Below are 19,263 nucleotides of genomic sequence, written 5' to 3'. Positions count from 1 at the left end.
ACTTGAGTCTCACTTTCTCTGTCAGGAATGCACATACCGTCTCTTTGGATTTAGTTCTAAGACTCAGCTTTTATGGACATGTCATCAAATGGAAATAATCCTAGATGTCTTATGCATTTTTTTTTCTTTTCTTGATACATTTTACAGTCTTGGCATGGCATAAAGCACATCTTTGGAAATGTAAAAATAATTTGCTTTGAGGGTTTGAGCAAGATCTGCATGGGCTGTAGTCTATAGGTGTTTGCACTGAGCAACCCACTTGTAGGTCTCTGCTTGTTATGAGGTTAAAATCAACAGTTCTACTGAAAATGGGATCAGCATGAGTGAACATTTTCTTTCAGAGGTTAAGGAATATATTAGCCTCCTTTGGAGATAGGTTGCAGCTTTCAATTCCAAAATTTTAATTTTGTTGCAGGTGTTGGTGGGAAAAAAAAAATCCCTCCCACAGAATTGTATTCAAGCAAATCACTCACATATGCACACCCCCACACACAGGACATTTGATATGAGACCAACATTTGGAAACCAAGGCCTTGAGGCAGCCTTGGCATTTTGTGGATCTGAAAGACAGATTGACCTCAGATGGTTCAGGATTTATGATGCAAAGGACCAGCCAGCTCTTCCCTGGGCTGGCAGCCACTTGTGATGGAGAGATTTACAGTCAAGATGTTACATACACCGTGCTCATAAACCATGGGAAAAGGAAAATTAACATGAAGCACACAGATACTGTATTGCTGTTGGGGGGGTTAATGCTGAATTACAGTAAAGTACTGGTTCTAATTGCATTTGTTTCAGCCTTAATCTCTGAATACTGAAAACTGTCTTTGCCAAAACTGAACGCTGACAGGTCCATAAATCACACGTTCAAAGGGCTTGAAATTTGCACTAATGACATGTGTTGTGTAAATTTGTATTTATAACAATGATGGTTTATGGTTTTTGCCTTCCTTTAATGACATAGTGCGAATACTGAATTTTTAATGGACTGTGGAACGTGGATGAAAAATGCAGTACTGTGTTTATTCAAGTCTAATGAACATGTTTAACTCTACACAGAGAGTTCATGCTTCTCAATACTGTATTTGTGTTGCCATCAAACAGTTCATGCCCCTTTTGTTAATGCCGCTTACTGATGTTAAAATAAATATTATTGTGGAGAAGTAGTCTAATGAAGTTAAGTTTGTCTTCTTCGAATTTGTTTTTACAAAGGTTGAACTTAATGTAATGATCAGCTTCTTTTCCTGTTGATACTGCTGTGCAGGAATGAAGGACACATCACCCTCAGTGTAAAAGCTTAAGTGATGGGCTGACTTTATTCCTCTCAACCCTGAGATGAACTCCATTAAGTGCTGCCTCCAGTCTGTAATTTTACAGACAACCTCTTATTGTGTTTGTCTTGTTTCCTCCTCTGGGATCAACTTCTTGCCCACAAACCAACTTTACTTCAGTTCAGCTGCACAACTTAATACAGAGGACATAGTCAGACAGCTATGTTGTGACTCAAAGGGAGTTCAACGTTACTCTAAATTTGTCTCTCAACTCCAAGGTTTTGAAGGATGTAATTCAGAGACCAGTTGCATGTGTGTTTGTTGTATTTCTGATTTATACTTGAGTTAGTAATTGATAAATACTGACAATATTGATGTATTAGTTTTGTAGATATAAATTGTGTTCAAAATCCAACTGACAGGAGACAGTTAAATGGGTACAACTGGAAATTGTGGGCTCATTCCTTCTGCCCTTCCCTGACTGACCTCATCATACTCTGGCTTTGGTGATAGGGGAGCTTTGGGGCCTTGGGACCACACATCCTTGTGGCCTCATCCCAGATCAGAGACCCTACTTCAGTCTTACAGGTGCTGAGGCCCCCAATGCACCTTTAATATTTTGCTGTAATGCTTTTAATGTTTTATGTAAAGCACTTGGAATTGTCTTGTTCATGAAATTTACTTTAAAAAAAAACTTACCTTGCCTTCCTAATGAAGGCTATGGTGAACAAAAGAGTTGGAGAGCAAATGTTGCTGAACACCTTGAGATATGTAAAAGGAATTTAGATGCAGTGATGTCCATAGATCGTCTAGATTTGCTCAACACATCTGAGTAGAAAAGTGGGATCCATGTGTACTTCTAATCTGGAGAGATGAGGGAGATGAAAGGAGTGAGAGATGAAGCTTGTCAGGAATGTTGGAACTAAAACAAGGAGAAGTGGAAATGTGGAGCATAATGCGTCTTAGAGAGACCTCCACCCAAAGATTTTTCTTGGCCACAGCCCCACTTTTTTGTGATCTCAGACTACTGCCAACATACAGCTTTTTTGTCTTTAAAAAATAATATTGGCTGTGAATAAAGATCAAATAATTAAGTCTGGATTTGTGCTTCTCAGCAAAATATGAAACGAGATTTAAAAGGTAAATGTTTAATATGTTCAAGTGTCATCTTTTAATACATGCATGTCCCAAAACTTTTTTTTAATGCAGATTAAAGGAACAGTCTTCAATCCCTGAAAAGATAACGTATTTGTATTATTATGTAAATGTCTCACAAGTGTCTAGCATCTGATCTGCTTTGCTTTCAAAAGGCCTCATCATAAATGCCTCTCTGCATAACATTCTCCAACCTTTTCTGTTCTAATAGGACTGCAAGTCAGATGATAGCTTTTGTAAATATGAGAAAAGAAAAAAACGCCATTTAAAAACAGCCATTGAAAGCTCCTTGAAATTCAGAGAGATGATGGTATTCTAACACAGTCTGTTGATTACTTAACTTTTACATCTGTATTTTCCTCTGGCTAAACTTTGAAATGTTATATATATTTTGTTATATTGTCTATCCTGCTAATATGTAAATGTGCTTCAAGTACTAGAAAGCACCTCTAATGTTCAAACCTTAAACCTTCTCGTAAAGCATTCTCTGAGAACTTTAAAACTAATAAAATGTTGTTGTTTGTACAAGCTTTTTTTGAAGACCAGAAAGAAAGAACAAAAACTTTGCTTTTACAGAAGAGTAAAAAAAAAGAACAAAACAAATAGGCAGTGCCACTGTTTTAGAGTCTGGTAATGCAGATTCACTCTATATATACTTTCATTTGTGTAGGAAAAGGCTTCAGAGTGAACTATATGACCATATCAGGATAGTCAGTCATCCTTCTTCTCTTATGTATGAAACTATGAACGTCAAAAAGAGCCAACAGCCCTAAAGGGATTTTTAGCTTGTGCAAGACTTAGCACAACCAGAAAATCTAAGCCAGTTTGAGCTTTCCAACCTGCCAAATGGCTTCTTCCCTGTCCAAGGGGATATGACTGAGGGATAAGACTTTTTCCACAGGATCAAGTAAGGAAATCAGCTCAAGCGATGTCTACTCCTTAAGAGAAGATAAGATGGTCTCTAGCAGGGCTCCAGAGAATTTACAGACATCTTAAATAGCCTTAGCTGGAGATGAAGACCTTGAAGGAGGACTAATGGAGTGAGAGCAGGCTTGATCTGTCTCTCAGCTCACCCAATAACCCTGTCATTAGACTGAAGGCTTTGCACGTATTAAGGCCTCGGCCGTTCCTGCTGTTGTTTGCCTTTGTTTATTCTTTCTGGGACAGAACGGAGGATGAGATCATCCATCAGTCCGCTTTACCCTCTAATTGGCTCAGATCTCTGACATCTGGAGGTTGCTCTAATAGTGACGTTATGTGTGTTTATGCTTATTTGTATGTTTAACTCTATGCTCATATTAGCAGCAAGCACAGGCTCAAAATCTGCACGCAGCATGTACAGTACAACACACAGGAGCACAGATGGCTTTCATTTCCACCTGCTATCCTATTCATTCACACAACTGCAAGAATACTAAAAAACTGGATTTTGACAGTATGCTGATGGGATAAAGTGAGAAGCAAGAGTGGGTTGTAAGAAGAACCCTAGAGCAGACAGCTGGTGTGGAAGATCATATGTTTTTAAGTCAGAAACACACGGCTTCAGGCTGTTTCATCCTGGCAACAATAGCCTTTTGTAATCTGCACATGAAGTTAAACTATTCAACTTTTAAATGTTTTACGTTTAAGTAGGAAATTTAATGGCAGACTGGCAACTTATATACACAAGGTTAGATCAGGTTGCTCTTGTTTATACTGTTACTACACATTGCATTAGACAATACACACTGGCATCCATTACTAGAGTATCAGTGTGTCCTGCTGCAGGGCTTTATTTGTCTGTCTGGCTTTCATGTATGAGCTGGGTGCTGTTTATGTCATCTGTTTAGGCTGCAGAGTGTGTTAACATGGTTTGTATAATTACACTACGGATGTGCAGAAGAAGTTAAGCACTCTCTTTAATGTATCCAGTTTGCTTCTGCGTAGCCTTTGTGAGATGACACAGAGTACATGCATGCAAGCGTGTGTGTTTGCATGTGTGAATGTGTATGAGGTTTTGTCTCCATATATTGTAACAGATGGAACAAATTAGCACAGACATACCTTCATGAAACTTGAAAAAAGATCCTACTTATACTTATGGCCCTTTGTGCATGTGTGTGTTTGTAAGTGCATGTGTATTCTTACTCACGTGTCTAACTATTTGTTCTAACTCTTACGTTTCATTTATCACAAACTATGCTCTGCTTTAAAATCTGTCATCCCGGTTCCTGAAGAACAAAGTGTTGGACAAACACAACACATGGACTAAATGACCTGTTTTAGAGTTGTGTGTCACTCAAAGAGAAATGCAAATATAATTTCTCAAATGATCAAAAATACCTATAATTCCCTTATTCTTCCTTCAGTGCAATACTGTGTGCCAAAAAGATTAAACTAATACTAATTTATGAACATATTTAATTTAAAAGTGGTGTGTCTAAAATTGTCTCAGTGTTTTTAAGTGTATGAAAAGTCACCACGGTTGATGCTTTGACACATTACTTGACAACCACTCTCAAAGTCCAGTCTCAAATTCAAATAAGTGCTAATTAGTCAGAGAATGGGATTAATGTCTTTGTTATTTGAGCAGAAATATTACATAGTTAAACTGTTGAAATCTTGCTAAATCATTTCTGTTGGATTTTAATTGGCATAGAGTGTCTGTGTGAACTGAAGTGTTTTTGACATGAAGTAAGTGCTGAATTACAAACCTTTTCATCAGCACTTGTTTTTTTCTGTTACTGTATCACTCTGATCGTCTCTGTTTCCGTAGGTTTACACTTTACCCAAACTCACTGAGTTAGAAGAACTCTGTGACTGATAATTTATCATAGAAGAACTATCAAGTTACAAATATACATGGTAAAACTTTCAGAACACAAATCTAATAATCATTTTAGATTTATGTTTGAGGTTATTTTCACGATATTGTGTGCTTTATAAGTGATAATTAGAGAAAATCAACCCTTTTCATGCTTTCTTTAATTCTCACAATGAAAATAAAGGAAGTTTTTGGACTAAATTATTATGTTTTTACTTCAACACTTGGACTCAACTATTTAACTTTGAATCAGTTACAAGCACATACTGCAAAGACAAACATGATCTGTATACAAAGTAGAAAAAGCATGGTGTTGTAGCTCTAACCAAAACCTTTGATGCACATTTTCATTAAAGGGTTATCTTGTGTTCATGCACTGTGGAAATGCAACCACTAGGATTAGAAAAATACACACTTGCCCACCACACACATGCTATATCATATATAGGAGTGTCTGACAGAGATGAGATAAGGGGCTTAGATGAAGGGGGCAGGGTTGTGCCTGGTGAAACTCTGAGTGACATAGCAGCTCTGGGGTAATCCTGCTAATCCTCTGCTAGCTCAGGGGTGCAACAAGACTGGAGACCTTTGACCCAGCACCAACAGGAGGTGTTAATACAGACACACAAACTACAACTTTTGATGGTATTTGAAAATTCATAATAACATCTTCAGTATCACTGATGCTTGCAGTGACTTCATCTACAAGCTTTTCAAGGGTGACTGATTAACTTTTATAAGACCTCAAAACCAACTGATAACATTTGTTTACATGTTGAACTGTATGTTCACATTTCTGGATATTACAAGGGCAATTAGGGATTATTACAAGGCCAATTAACTCTGACCCACTCAACCAGCCATCTAATAACAGTAACAGTGTGAGGTTGTTAACAAAGAGCTGATTTGTGGCACTTATTTTCAGTATTTGACTGTTGACTCGTGACAGTTATAAGGTTATGTCAGGTTATAAGACTCCATTAAATCTTATTGTCAGAAATGTGTATGCTGATGCAGTTTTGAATAATCTATACAGTTTCTAATTATGTATACATCACAGTAACTGATCAGAACTGTTGATTTGAGCCAGGCATAATTTGTGTTATTATTGGTATTACTTTGTGTAAATACAGCTTAAATGGTTTGTCTGTCAAGTGAAAAGGTGAAAATATTTAGATAATTGTTTGGCATTTTCTAATGTATGTGAAATATTACAAGGATGATCTTATAATGTAAAAAAAAAAAGTTCACTTCAACAGTTAATGAGCAAAATTTATAGTAAAAAAAGATTGATTCTAGTTTATTTTAATTTCTTTCAAATATTTATAATGAATGAATGAATAAATGAATGGATGAAAGTAGTTTTTTAGTTTCTAATGCCACTGTTTGAGCTGATAAACTGAATTCCGGTCTTGATTCCCGACTGAGAGGCTGTGTCAAAGCAGATAAGGTTGAGCAGAAAAAGACCGGAAGTAGCTTCCAACTTTCAAAGAAAATATAGTCAATAGTTTTATGTTGCGCAGAACCGGATGCCCCTTCCTTTTGTTTGAAGGGGTACACAAGATATATGCCACTGTTGCACATATATATATATTAGCACATACTATGTGAAATTTAGTTAATATTTCTTATAAATAAGCTGATTAGACATAAGTTGTTACACAAGTAGCCTATATTTGAAAATACCAGTGCCCGACAAATATTCCAAATAAATATGTTTCGCTTGGAAAGTGTTTAAATGTGTCGCTTTAACTCTCATTCACCGCTTGACAAAGCAACAAACGCTTTACTTTGAGGGGTCATAGAGGAAGTGATCTTTTCAGATTATCTCACATTTGACGCAGCTGCCTGGTGGAGATATCTTGGTGCGTCTCAGGATGAGCGCTCACACGCTCAGAGCCAGTAATGGGAGACAAACTGGGGTGCCAGAGCGCAGGCTGCCGGTCAGCTGGTGACATCTTCATTACTTTTTATTTTTCTTCGTTCTTTTGTTTCCATTGAAGAGAAGAATTTGATCATTTAAGCTGATTTCAAGCAGGAGGTGAACACAGCAAACCGTGTGCTGGTTTAATCTAACTTTCCACGCTGGCTAAAATGTGTGTTATGTGAAATTGCACACAGATTGTCTGGAATTTGAGACATGGAAGAGCAGTGAGGCAGCTTTATCAAAATGCCTTGTAACTGGAATATAACTTTTTCACGGAGTTCCTATGGAATATAGTCCGATATTACCCAGTTTACATGTTGTGCTATCATCCCACGTGAGGAACAAACTCTTTGTATTCTGCATAATGCTGTCCCTTTGGGTGTATATGATATATTGTTGTGTTGGGTACTGCTCAACTATGCCAAACCTAAGGTACGGCCCGCTGAACAGACACGAAAACGAAGCTGAAGTTGACAATCAAGCATCGTCGTTGGGGGCGTCCAGGGACCTACTGAATAACGAAAATGATTTGGACAGCAGAGGAGACGAGTGGGAAGAAATTAGAGGCGAGGCGAAGGCGCTGGATGATAATGCCATGTCAAGTTTCCTCAATGAGACGGAAAGTAAAAAGCTGCCCCAGGCGATCATCATCGGCGTGAAGAAAGGAGGTACCCGGGCGCTGCTAGAGTTTCTGCGCCTGCATCCAGACATCCGAGCCGTGGGAGCAGAGCCGCATTTCTTCGACCGCAACTATGAGAAGGGACTAGAGTGGTACAGGTACATTGCAGACGCACTTATGTTAGAATAAGAGAAAACGAAGTCAACCAGAAAACGAAAGAAAAATACAAAGAAAAAAACAAAGCATGCGTAATATTCCAACCGTCCATCAATGCGTCAAGCATCACGCATCATCATTTCATAGCTGTGACAGACTTTGCAAACGTCTTGATATATTTACCCACGCCTTGTCTATTCATGCAACTTTTGAGCCATTTAACTCCTTTTGTATCCTATCATAATATTTTATCACAGTCCAATAAGAACAAAAGTTGGTCGCGACTATTCCAGCTGTAACATTTAAACCTTAATTAGTATCTTAAATGAAGATTCTCCTCCTTCTAAAAGCCTTAACCTTACTTCTAATTAATACACAGAACACCATCTTGCAATGCCACCCAGTTTAGTTGATAGAAAAAATGTGTTATGCCAAGATGATAAGATATTTCAGTGTCATGTGCAAGGATTATGATTCTTATAAGAAGAAAAGTAGCTTGTCATGGAAGATGGTTTTATAAAAAATCCAAAGATGTTACCATATGTATTAATTAAATTTTTGAACACTACTTTAATTATTTATCTTTCAGACCTGGGGTTACTTTACTGACAGGTAATGAATGAAGAATATGTTACATCCATTTTTCATTAACAAAGTATCCCCCGTGTAGGAGCTTCTTTATTAAAATAACTCAAACTGAAAGTCAGTCTTGAAACTTGAAACAAAACTCTGTAGATGAACTGTTGGTGTACCAAATATAAAAGCAGGGCATTTAAAGATGTCGATGATGAAATTTTAAAAAGCTGGAGGAGGAATCAAAATATGAATTGTGGCACTAACTTTCAATTTAATTTTCCAGCTTATACTGACATTTTAGGAAACTCTTATAAGTCATGCTTATTTACAAAGGGCAGTTGATTTTGTGCTTGTTTGCACGACCTTCCTGAGAGTTCCAGGAATGTTCCTACCTTTGTCCTTGGACCCAGTCCCTGTGGCTCTTTGACAAGGTTAGGGAGCACTATGGAGACAAAAAGAAATATTAAGCAAAAGCATCAGTTAGATTTGACATGCTTGCAGTTCAAACACAGATAACCTGCATTATGGTTGGAAATGAGCATATTACATAATACTGTACTGAGCAGCCTGGAGGGAGGGTTTAAGATTCAAGAAGTTTCAGGGTTTTAGGTCAGCTGCTGTAATTTATTTAGATCTTCATCCTAAATAGATATGTCAAAAACAGACGCCTGGGATCTGTGGTTGCTTACACATTCAGCATTGTGCAATACAACATTTTAATTCCCTGTCATGGCAACGGTTGTCCTTGTGCCGCAGTTTCAGTACGCAAGAGCTTTACTATTGACTCAGCTGCACCATCACAATACTTGCCACTCTCAGCGAAAATAAATAGCAAATGCAATATATTCCTGGAAACTGCTGATATTTTATGTACCCAAAATGTTCCCGGAAGTTGTTTAGAACTGAGTGCCTTACATCAGAGCAACCACATTGTTAATAGGAGATAATAAGAGACACTGCTGCTTCAGGTGTCCGTTTGGCTGAGCTGAGGGATTACCAGGCAATGTTAAAGGAGACACTGTTTCAAAGCTGGCTCCATGACGCTACAAAAGGGGAAGTCAAGCATTGTTCAAAGGACCTCTTTCTTAAGCTCCTTTAAGAATTTCCGGACAGGTTTAAGACATTTTTGGATGATCAGTCTGAGGAGAGGGTCTTTTATCCATTTCTACTGACTGAACATCCAAAATAACTTATAATCACTGAATGCACAGACTCTTTAACTATAATGCCTTGTTTTAATGCTATTTGAAACAGGCAACATGCTGAATTATGTCCAAAAATTAAAAGTTGCTTTCAATAAAGATTGAAAGACTTTGTCATGTAAGTTAAAGGGACACTTTAAGCGATATTTTGTATAATGAAGTTCTTTTTGGCTTGATGCAGCTGAACCAATGACGTCAAGCTAGCCCTTAACGGTTATTTAGCAGTACTCTGGAACTGCTTTACTGACAAAAAGGTGGAGAACATCACCCAAACATTTCATTAAGCAGTCTTATGTCCCTTTGAAACCATGAAACCAGGGGAAGGTGTCCACTGATTTGTTGGCCCATATGTTTCACTTCATCGCCCCCCAGACCAGTGGCTTAGGGAGAGGAGCAATCCGCTGGGTGGGCTTATCAGCTCCCGTGGTGGTATTGAGTTGTGCCACCGTTATTTATCTGCTGCGATTGCTGTGTCCATCTTTCTGGAGTCCCACATAGAGGAGAGGCCCTCTCACAGCAGGGCGCCAACCACATTGTAGCATGTTTTCACCCCTTGGAAGAAAAAAGCGAAGCAGACAGACAACAGTGCACGCTTACTCACACAAAGCACATGCAGGCAACTCCTAAAAGCCGTGGGAACGTCTTCCTGCCTGGCCCCTCCTTTCCTCTGCTACAGCAAGACTCTAACTTACTCTTATGTGTCTTTTTTAGGCAGATGAACCACTCATTTACTGGATGCAGACTCAGATCAAGGTCCTCTGGGTTCTATACAGTAGATGTGACTTAATTGCTGTAATCATGTTTTTCCTCTTGAGGTTCCACATATAGAACAATGAAGAGCTTTCTTACAAACCCACAGAGGATGTCAAAGAAGACGGTTTAATCCTCCTCAGAGCCCCAGGGGAGCTTACTGCAGGCCAGTGGCAGATAGAGGGCAGTAAATTTAAAGTGAGCCTTTTCTTACTGTTGCGCTATGGAGCTCAGTGAAAGAAGAAGCTGGAGGACCCCTGAGGACCGCATTAACCCTGACAATAAAAGAACAGACAATTAGTGTGAAACATGTTTTCTCTGCCTTCACTTTGTATGCAAATGTGCTCAGAGGGGTGAAAGTGCCCTTTGACGAAGCCCAGCTGGAGTTCATCAGAAAAAGCAGCAACTGGAACCTGCAGAAAAGACTCAAACTCTACGCTTAAGCTTTTTAGCCCCAAAGTTGACTTTTAGAGAGAACTCTGAAAAGTTATGTTTCCCAAGAGCAGGTTGGTTTGAGTCCAGCGTTTTGCTTACTCAACACATTTAGCAACAAAGATGCAAAGGACCTGAAAGAGCTCTTGATGAAGGGATCTCCCATCCTAAACTAATGTGTCAGCAGCATGCTGTCAGGAAAAGAAGAGGGGAAAGTGCGTTTATTATGCAATGCTTCAAAGAGGCCATTCACACAACTTTTCTTTTTTCCCTGGCAAATTACGACACCTTGCACTTCAAAAACTTGATAAAAAAAAGAGAAAAAATATTCTTTCAGATTTAGTAATTAGAGGGATTCAGTTTCTTAAAATTAGTCCACTAGATTGCCAATACTAATAATCTGCACTCTTCTCACCATTTCACAGTCAGGAGCTTAAATTTGCTGCAGCAATCTGCTGGGCTTTATCTTCAAGCAATTTGTGAAACCGCAGCACTTGTTACAGCACTTTGGAGACACTAAAACAAAACAGGCTCTCTCCACTATATCCCCTTGAGTTGTTGACTCAAATCTCTTTTGTAGTATCTTCAGAGAGAATTTGTTGTTTCCTGTTTCGGTTTCTTTCTCTCTCTCTCTCTCTCTCTACTACAGACTATCTGACAAAAAGTCAAAGCATCTTGAGGAAGATGCAATCTGCCTCACTTATCTTTGCTTTGTTACTTTGAAGTGTTGTTTGCTTTCGCTGATCCTTTCAGACCTGCATGGACCTGTGGGGAATTACTTTATGGTTGCAAACCTCTAACATGGGTCAGAAATGTGCAGTGCATTGAACAAATGGAATTCTCATATCATTAAATGGAAACTATAACACAATAACTAGATTATTTTTTAAAAGATATACAATGCCTTAATATAAAGAAGAAAATATTTTAATTAAATTAAATGAGTTTAACAGAAACCTTTCTAGGTACCAATCAAGTATAGCTTATTGTGACACCTCCAGGTAACGGTGACCAGTTTAGCTTTTCATTTTGTGCTCCAGGCAGAAAATCTTTTTCCTGAAACAAATTTGTCAGTGGGCGTGCTACAACAGAATTTTTGCTCTTCACTAATATATTAAGATATCAGCCTTTTATGTATTATCTCTGCCATATGTTGTTTTTATGTATAAAGTCATTTATTAACCCACTACAGAAGATTCTTTCTTGTTTCTGTGGGCAGTTTTTGCTCTGAAGGCATTTTTGTGCCTCCACAATTTTCTTAGAAGAAATTGTGGTGAAGCTTGATATGAGTTAGTGTTGCTGCCTTTGCTCGCTCAAACAATCAGTATTACAAGTGTAATAGTTGCTCTGTGGCTGTTTTGTCCCTGTTAGTTTTTCTAAAGAAGTAACTCTGATAGGTCCTGCTAGGATCTTCTGTTTACATTTCATATCACTGCATCGATAAGTGCAACAGTTTTTGGTTGGTAAACTAGCTTTGCTATGTTTACACAGTATATTTACTAGCTCAAATCTAATTCCTCTGAGAAAACGCAATGAACAAAATCCAAATGGTTCAACAGCTATTCTCACCCTCTCTTCTGATGTGTCTCCTCTTTTCCCCTCCCTACAAAAAAGCATGTCTCAAAGATTAGGCCATGCAGGTCTACATACACACAGCCGGTACAGTGAAACAGCAAATAGCTCATTAAATCAGTTATGGTTCCTAATTTAATAGCTGATGCGCTATTAAATGACTGTTAAAGAGAGTTTTTTCATTGCAGTTAAAGAAGTGAGGTGTAAAAATATGGCATTCTAAGTGGATCAGACATATTTGAAGCTGAAGTTTTTTTCAGCTCCAACACACACATTAAAACAACTGTCAGTGTTATGTGTTAAACACAAGACTGACAGTTATGTCGCAGATTGGCTCACACACCTTTCAACCCTCTTCCCCACCTCCTCGTTGGGCATGTTTCCACCAGGCAACCAGGTGGTTTTCAGTTCTGCACACTGCCTGTAATAATGGAGGATGAGGGAAAAAAGCCGCTCTCTGCACTATCATTGAAGTTCAGGAACGCTATTGAGACAGAATACTGTTCAAGCTCATATAAGAAGGTAATTTCTGTAAAGTGTAATGATGATGATGACTTTCACTACCTGATAAGATTGGCTGTAAAGCCCAGAGAACACCTTCCCTAGAGATGCTGTCTTCTTTGATTTCTGTCTGGAACTTCTCTCACAGTAAGATGGTCTGATTAGTCCAAGTGGATGCATACCACCACCTCTCATCCTGCCTTTGAGAACAGGGATGATTCCCACAGTAGCTCAACCCCTCTCAGAGCTGCAGGGTAAGATAAGAACACATCATGAAATTAGATAATGCTGAAGCTTTTTTTGGAGCTGCCCCTTGTCACTAGGGTCTAAAAAGCTGAAATATAGATGCCAATTAGAGTCAGTCAAGCAGAATTCTGCAGGATACAAAAAATCTTGCAGGACTTTTCTGCATTGTACAACTTCCTCACTTTAGTGAACCCCTTGGTGAGGGCATCATTCAGCAGCTATAAGCACAAAGCGGCTCACACCAATGTTGTAAATTCCTACCTTTGAACCTACTTCCTGATAACAGTGAATGTAAACAAGGCACGTTTCACATTCGGTCTCTCCAGCAGCCACTTTAATGGACACACCTGAATGCCTGGCAGACAAAACACTGATGCATTACACAACATAACACTTGTGGTTTACATCTGTGCTGTAGGAGGCAGGAAAATGTAGACACAGCATCTGAAATAGAAGCTGAGCTGACAACTTAGGCCTCAGTGTCAGGGTGGGAGGTGGAGGAGGGAATAGGGGGCACAGTTCCCATCCTCCAACTGTGCACCTGATTCCATATAGTCCTTTTACTCCTTCGTCTCTCTGCCTCCTGCTGTTATCTTCCATTCTTTGTAGTTCTTCCCTGGGTTTATGTCAAGAGTCAACAACATATAGATCTATATTTAATAGCATGAATGCTACAAGTTTTCAGAGTGAAGGAGTGGTTTTACCTACAAAAAATAAACTCCAAAACATGCAAACTTCATAAAGGGGCAAAAGTTTAAATTTTGTGGCCCAATTTGGGGAAACTCACATTTCCATGGTCTCAAAGCTGAACAGCAATGCTTTAGCATGGCCGATTGGTTCATGAGACCTTTTGGTTGTAGGCGACATTGTTTATTAATCAGAACAAATTGTGGAAGCTTGCTGCATCTACCAGCCTCAGGCATCTTTGTCACTCCTTGCACAGTCAGAAATGTTGTCCTGTTTTGTCTCTGCAAGGATGAATAATGCATTTATACTCCTGCTGTATATTGTATTCATCACTGACTAAGTGGTTAGTTTGATTGGTCAAAGGTTTTTGTGTGCCTTGAGGCCTCAAGAAAGGCCTGCAGTGCTGTGCGTATCCAAGAGATGCAGAAGGATAATTGCAGGGGTTCTAATAGAGTTGTGTTTGTTTCCCATTCCTATTACCTTGATTAGGTTAGTGGTTTCCACAACATATGATGGTTGCCAAGGTTGTCAGGATGAGAATAGCACTGGAGGATTAGACTGAATTCATTTTTTTATTTGCAGAAATGGACAACTCTTGTCTTGTATTTATTTAATTTGTCTCTTTGTATGTCTATTAATGTTTCCTTTGCCTTTTGGTGTAATGCTTTAAAAATTTCATGTAAAACCCTTTGAGTTGTCTTGTGCATGAAATTTGGTGTACAAATAAACTTGCCTTGACTTACCTGGCGATATAAATGTGTAAAACCATGGTTCGGATTGAGAAATAAAATATCTTTGTGTGGCACGAATGAAGAAGGTTAAAGGCAAACACAATTACTCAGCTTTTCTTTTTCGCCGCTGCTTTGCAAAGCAAAATCTTGCAGACAATTTTCTGCTTGTTTCTGCCACATAAATTTTGAAGTTAAAAGCTGCTGGGCTTGGAGAGGGATTGAAACTGAATGCGCATACTAACAGATGGTTGGGAATTATGGTAATCATGTTAATGACATGGCTCCTCTGCTTTCCTGTTGTTTGATTTAGATCAACCACTCACAGTAAAAAACTTTAGACTATTGCCAAGTGCTGTTATAATTGAGGATTTGCATTGTGACAGCTGTAAACCGACATGAAGTATGTAGGTGGCTTGTGCATGCTAACACAACACATAACACTTCAGCTTGTATTATTTATCAAAAGACATCCACACACTGCCCTTGATTGTGATAATTTTCTCACATTCATCAAATCAGCATGAAATACTCTAACTAGAAGCAATCAGAGAGCACAGACTTCTGACAAGCCACAGGGTCACTCACCTAAGAAAAACCCTAAAAGGAACAACAGCCCACCCAGCTATCAACCTCATGCCAACACGCTTATGTATACTTCAAGCTAATACCACATCTTATTTAGATGGATACATACCTTTAGAGACTAAGATGAAGCAAATGGCAAATGGTATTGAAGTTTTTGAAGAAATTAGCATTCTCTCTAATGGTGGCAATCTGTTAGTATATTTAACATCTACCATGATGTCATCTATTATGGGCATTATCTGTTGATGTAGAAGCTGTAATGGCAAAACTATCACTATCTCATCATAGTAAAGAGTCCTTTAATAGTTCCTGGATCCAGACAATGATACAGATCCCCACCAAAATCTAATCACTTGTTTCTTTTTCCACTGACTGACATTTCCTAAAAAACGTAATTAAAATCTGTCCATAACTTTTTAAATTATGTTGCTGACAGACAGACAGAGCCAGCGCCACTGAAAACACAACCTCTGCCTTGCCAGAGGTAATGAAGCAGAAATGTTATGCACTTAGTAAATAAATTCAGTAATGTGTCAAATGTATTAATTTGATCTCAGAAGTGTTTGCAGGTAATAAAGAGCTGATGTTCATATTTAACTGGATCTTTACTGTAAATAACACAAGCAATTTGTAGGACTGAAACCAAAACAAAGAAAAAGGTTAAAGATCCTTAAATCTTGCATTACTTTTGAGTCAACTCTTGCAGACTCTTAGTCCAGTATTGATAGTTTGGATAAAATTGTAGATGAAAAACTTAATGAACTTCCTTGTGATCCTGTCTCAGCATAAAATGTTTTCTGTACTTTAACCCAGTTCTTCTGGAGTGCATGTTATTGTGTACATATCCTCTGCAGCTTTTTTTTCTTGGTTTAAAAACTTAACACTGTCTCAGTTGTTTTGTCCTCCTTTCCTTTCTCTGCAGAACCAGACACCCAGTTCAATAGCAAGGCAATCAACCAGACTAATGCTCAAGCTTGTTTGGCTTAGACGTAATCCCCTTTGGCACACTTTAGCCATTATCCAGTGAGGGTTATAGTTAACAGGCTATATTATGATCACTCAGAGCTATTCAGATTAAAAAAGAATATGAAGTTGTGGGTTAAATTTTTACAATCTTTTCTTACAATCTATCCAAAGGAATGCAAAGCTTCACCAAATATTCCCATTTTATGTAACATTGCAGACAAAAATGAGGAGAGATGAATAAGCATGCTGCCTATTATGAGCTTAATCACCATTTATACGAGCTGGTGAATGTGGGAAATATTTCGCTGTGATAAGTCTCGAGATAGATTAGCAGCAAGAGATGAATGTCTTCCTGGAGGTGGATCACATGGACTTTGTGTCGTTTTCATGTGCATCAGTGATGATTGACAGGACTCCTGCAACACCTAGCATCTCCTGTCATCTTAGGTACATTTCCAGACTTGGTTAATGCAGCTCATGATGTCTACAACTATCTTCTTGATGATGATTGACCACCTCATTTCTGGCAGTATCTTTGAACCTTCCATGAAGTGACTCTGTCAGTGTAAATCTCATCTTGCTTTATTTAACTTTTGCAAGGCGTTGGCTCTTAAAAAAATGTGTTTGTGCAAAGTTAATATTGAAGGAATTTGTCATCAGGACAGCAAATGTTAATTGATTTTTTTTTTTAACTCACAGGAAATTGATGCCCAAGTCATCAGAGGGCCAGCTGACCATGGAGAAGACACCCAGCTACTATGTCACAAAGGAGGTCCCTGCTCGGATCTACACAATGTCCAGAGACATCAAGCTAATTGTAGTTGTTCGGGACCCTGTCACACGAGCCATCTCAGACTATACTCAAACCCGCTCCAAGAAGCCAGACATCCCCTCTTTCGAGAGTCTGACTTTTAAGAACATGTCAGCAGGTCTGATTGACACCACATGGAGTGCCGTTCAGATCGGCATGTACGCCAAACACCTTGAGCGCTGGCTCCAGTTCTTCCCCATGGAGCAGCTGTTGTTTGTTAGTGGAGAGCGTCTCATTACAGACCCTGCAGGTGAGATTGCTCAGGTTCAGGATTTCCTTGGACTCAGGAGGGTGATCACTGAGAAGTATTTCCACTTTAACCCAGCAAAAGGGTTCCCCTGCCTTAAGAGACCAGAAGGGAACAGTAAGCCACATTGCTTGGGTAAAACCAAAGGCAGGACACATCCTAACATTGACCCAGAGGTGGTGCAGAGACTGAGAGACTTTTATAAACCCTTTAATAGCAAATTTTACAAGATGACTGGTCATGACTTTGGCTGGGATTAAGAGAAAAAAGATGACAGACTCATGCTGATCTCTTGTCTGAGTTGTTTCTTTTTTTATGGTATCATTCAAGATATCTTCTTTTACAGTGTCTGTACAGTATTTGGTGCCGTGTAAAGAGCTCAGAAGTCTATTTTATGCTAATTTATTGATACGATATTAACTCATTAAACTGCCTGAGCAGGTTTATTTGTGGTTCTGGTTCTCATGTCATTCATACTGATTTGTTTACAAGCACAGCCTTTTTCTACAGGCATTATGACCAGGGTAAGTATCTTTTTTTTTTGAGCCGAAATCTTTCTTTTTTTGGCTGTTGTTTCACCTCAACCTGATTGACATCCGGCTCCACCATAAACTGGTAATATCCCCTTAACATTTGCCTGACCCTCAGAGGACCGTGCACCCACTTAGTCAGGTCGATGCAGGCCTCAGCTGATCCTGTACAACTTGCCAGGTGGATCAATACAGTAATAGCTCCTCATCATGTCAATTAGACCTGAGTGATGGCATCGCCTTGCACTCTCCAGTATCTCAATAAAACATTGATCCATCATTGGCAGTAAGTTCATGGTTGATCCTTAAGCCAAATTCAAGCTGAAACAAAAATATAATTCCACCTGCAGGTTTTGCCAATTTTTTTAATGTTTATTTCAGGACGGAGTCTGGCCACCATGTTGTTTGGGATGTTATTATTAATTCCCCTTAGAGCTGCTGCTCAGGCTTCATAATGCCTAAACATTATATGATTTACTGAAACTCATATAAGTCAGTCACATATATTGATCAGTACTGAAATTACTTGCATTGATCACTCTGCAGCTTTTTGTACTATCAGTGATATGCTGTGTTAATTTAATCTGTTCACATGACACATCACTGAAAAGCATCATCTTGTTTGGTTTTACTTCCATTTATAGCTGAAGAGACTTCAAATCAACTTTCAAAAATTCCTCATTTAAAATTTCATTTTATGGTTGAGTTTTATTCAGCCTTAACAAAGAGAAATTTGCCATTATTTTCAGCATCGTTCAGCGCTGCAAAAACATTGTTGTGGAAGCACTTTTTTGCTATCTGCACTAATTTACAATACAAACATAGAAATGAAGCAGTTTTGAGTGAAATTTAGATTAAATGGTAAAGTCATGTGTTTTTTTTATAAAGTAAAAAAATAAATTTGTTTCTACCTAAATCAAATCATGTACTCTGCTTTTTTATTTTTTTTAATGGTACAAATAAGCCGTAATTGCTGAATTGGCTTTGCTTGCACTGTATTACCTGTATGTATCTCTGGATCCCTGTGGATAGAAGCTGAAGCCATTTACCATTTTGAACATTATTGTGCTAATTAGCACAGCTCTATTAACTACATTTAGCTGTCTCAGCCTCCCACTGCCACCACTGCAAGGGTGTTGTTGCCATGACCTCAATAAACACATATTTAAGTGTCAAATTTCTCATTTGGAGAGAAGTGATGTTGTATGAAAAACACATAAAGGCACTCCTTTATGTCCCTGTAAGGCAGCTCTGTCCCGAAACACTAATAATCATTAAGCTAGCTCTGTTTCAGAAGGGTATTCTGTTGCACATATTTACTTTTACCCCCACACATATTTAAAATCTTTAATATGATCAATCACACTTGATGGCGGCTCTGTGTGTTCTCTGTGAACTTTCCATAAGCAACTCAACCTGTCTTATCCATCAAGCAGCAGTGCCAAAGGTGATGCTTTAAGAGAGATATGAATCATCTGGCACTATTAACAAACAAC

At 38.6% G+C, this 19,263-nt stretch overlaps 1 protein-coding gene across 1 annotated transcript; it reads left to right on the top strand.

Moving 5' to 3' along the window:
- The first annotated feature begins 7,119 nt into the window (after window positions 1-7,119).
- Window positions 7,120-18,944, top strand: hs3st3b1a (heparan sulfate (glucosamine) 3-O-sulfotransferase 3B1a). Its single transcript, XM_042005892.1, has 2 exons — window positions 7,120-7,933; window positions 16,879-18,944. The coding sequence occupies exons 1-2, from the start codon at window positions 7,440-7,442 to the stop codon at window positions 17,495-17,497; spliced, it is 1,113 nt and encodes a 370-aa protein (XP_041861826.1). The 5' UTR covers window positions 7,120-7,439; the 3' UTR covers window positions 17,498-18,944.
- The last annotated feature ends 319 nt before the right edge of the window (window positions 18,945-19,263 follow it).

Source organism: Melanotaenia boesemani, chromosome 2, assembly GCF_017639745.1.
Source record: "Melanotaenia boesemani isolate fMelBoe1 chromosome 2, fMelBoe1.pri, whole genome shotgun sequence".
NCBI classification, from domain to species: domain Eukaryota; kingdom Metazoa; phylum Chordata; class Actinopteri; order Atheriniformes; family Melanotaeniidae; genus Melanotaenia; species Melanotaenia boesemani.
The sequence above is the reverse complement of the archived record's forward strand: the minus strand, read 5'-3'. Positions and strand labels throughout refer to the sequence as shown.

Bases quoted from the DNA above. Each gene is read 5' to 3' on its own strand.
- hs3st3b1a (XM_042005892.1), top strand. From the start codon at position 7,440: ATGGAATATAGTCCGATATTACCCAGTTTACATGTTGTGCTATCATCC. The intron at 7,934-16,878 runs GTACATTGCAGA...TTTAACTCACAG, and splicing joins AAGGGACTAGAGTGGTACAG to GAAATTGATGCCCAAGTCAT.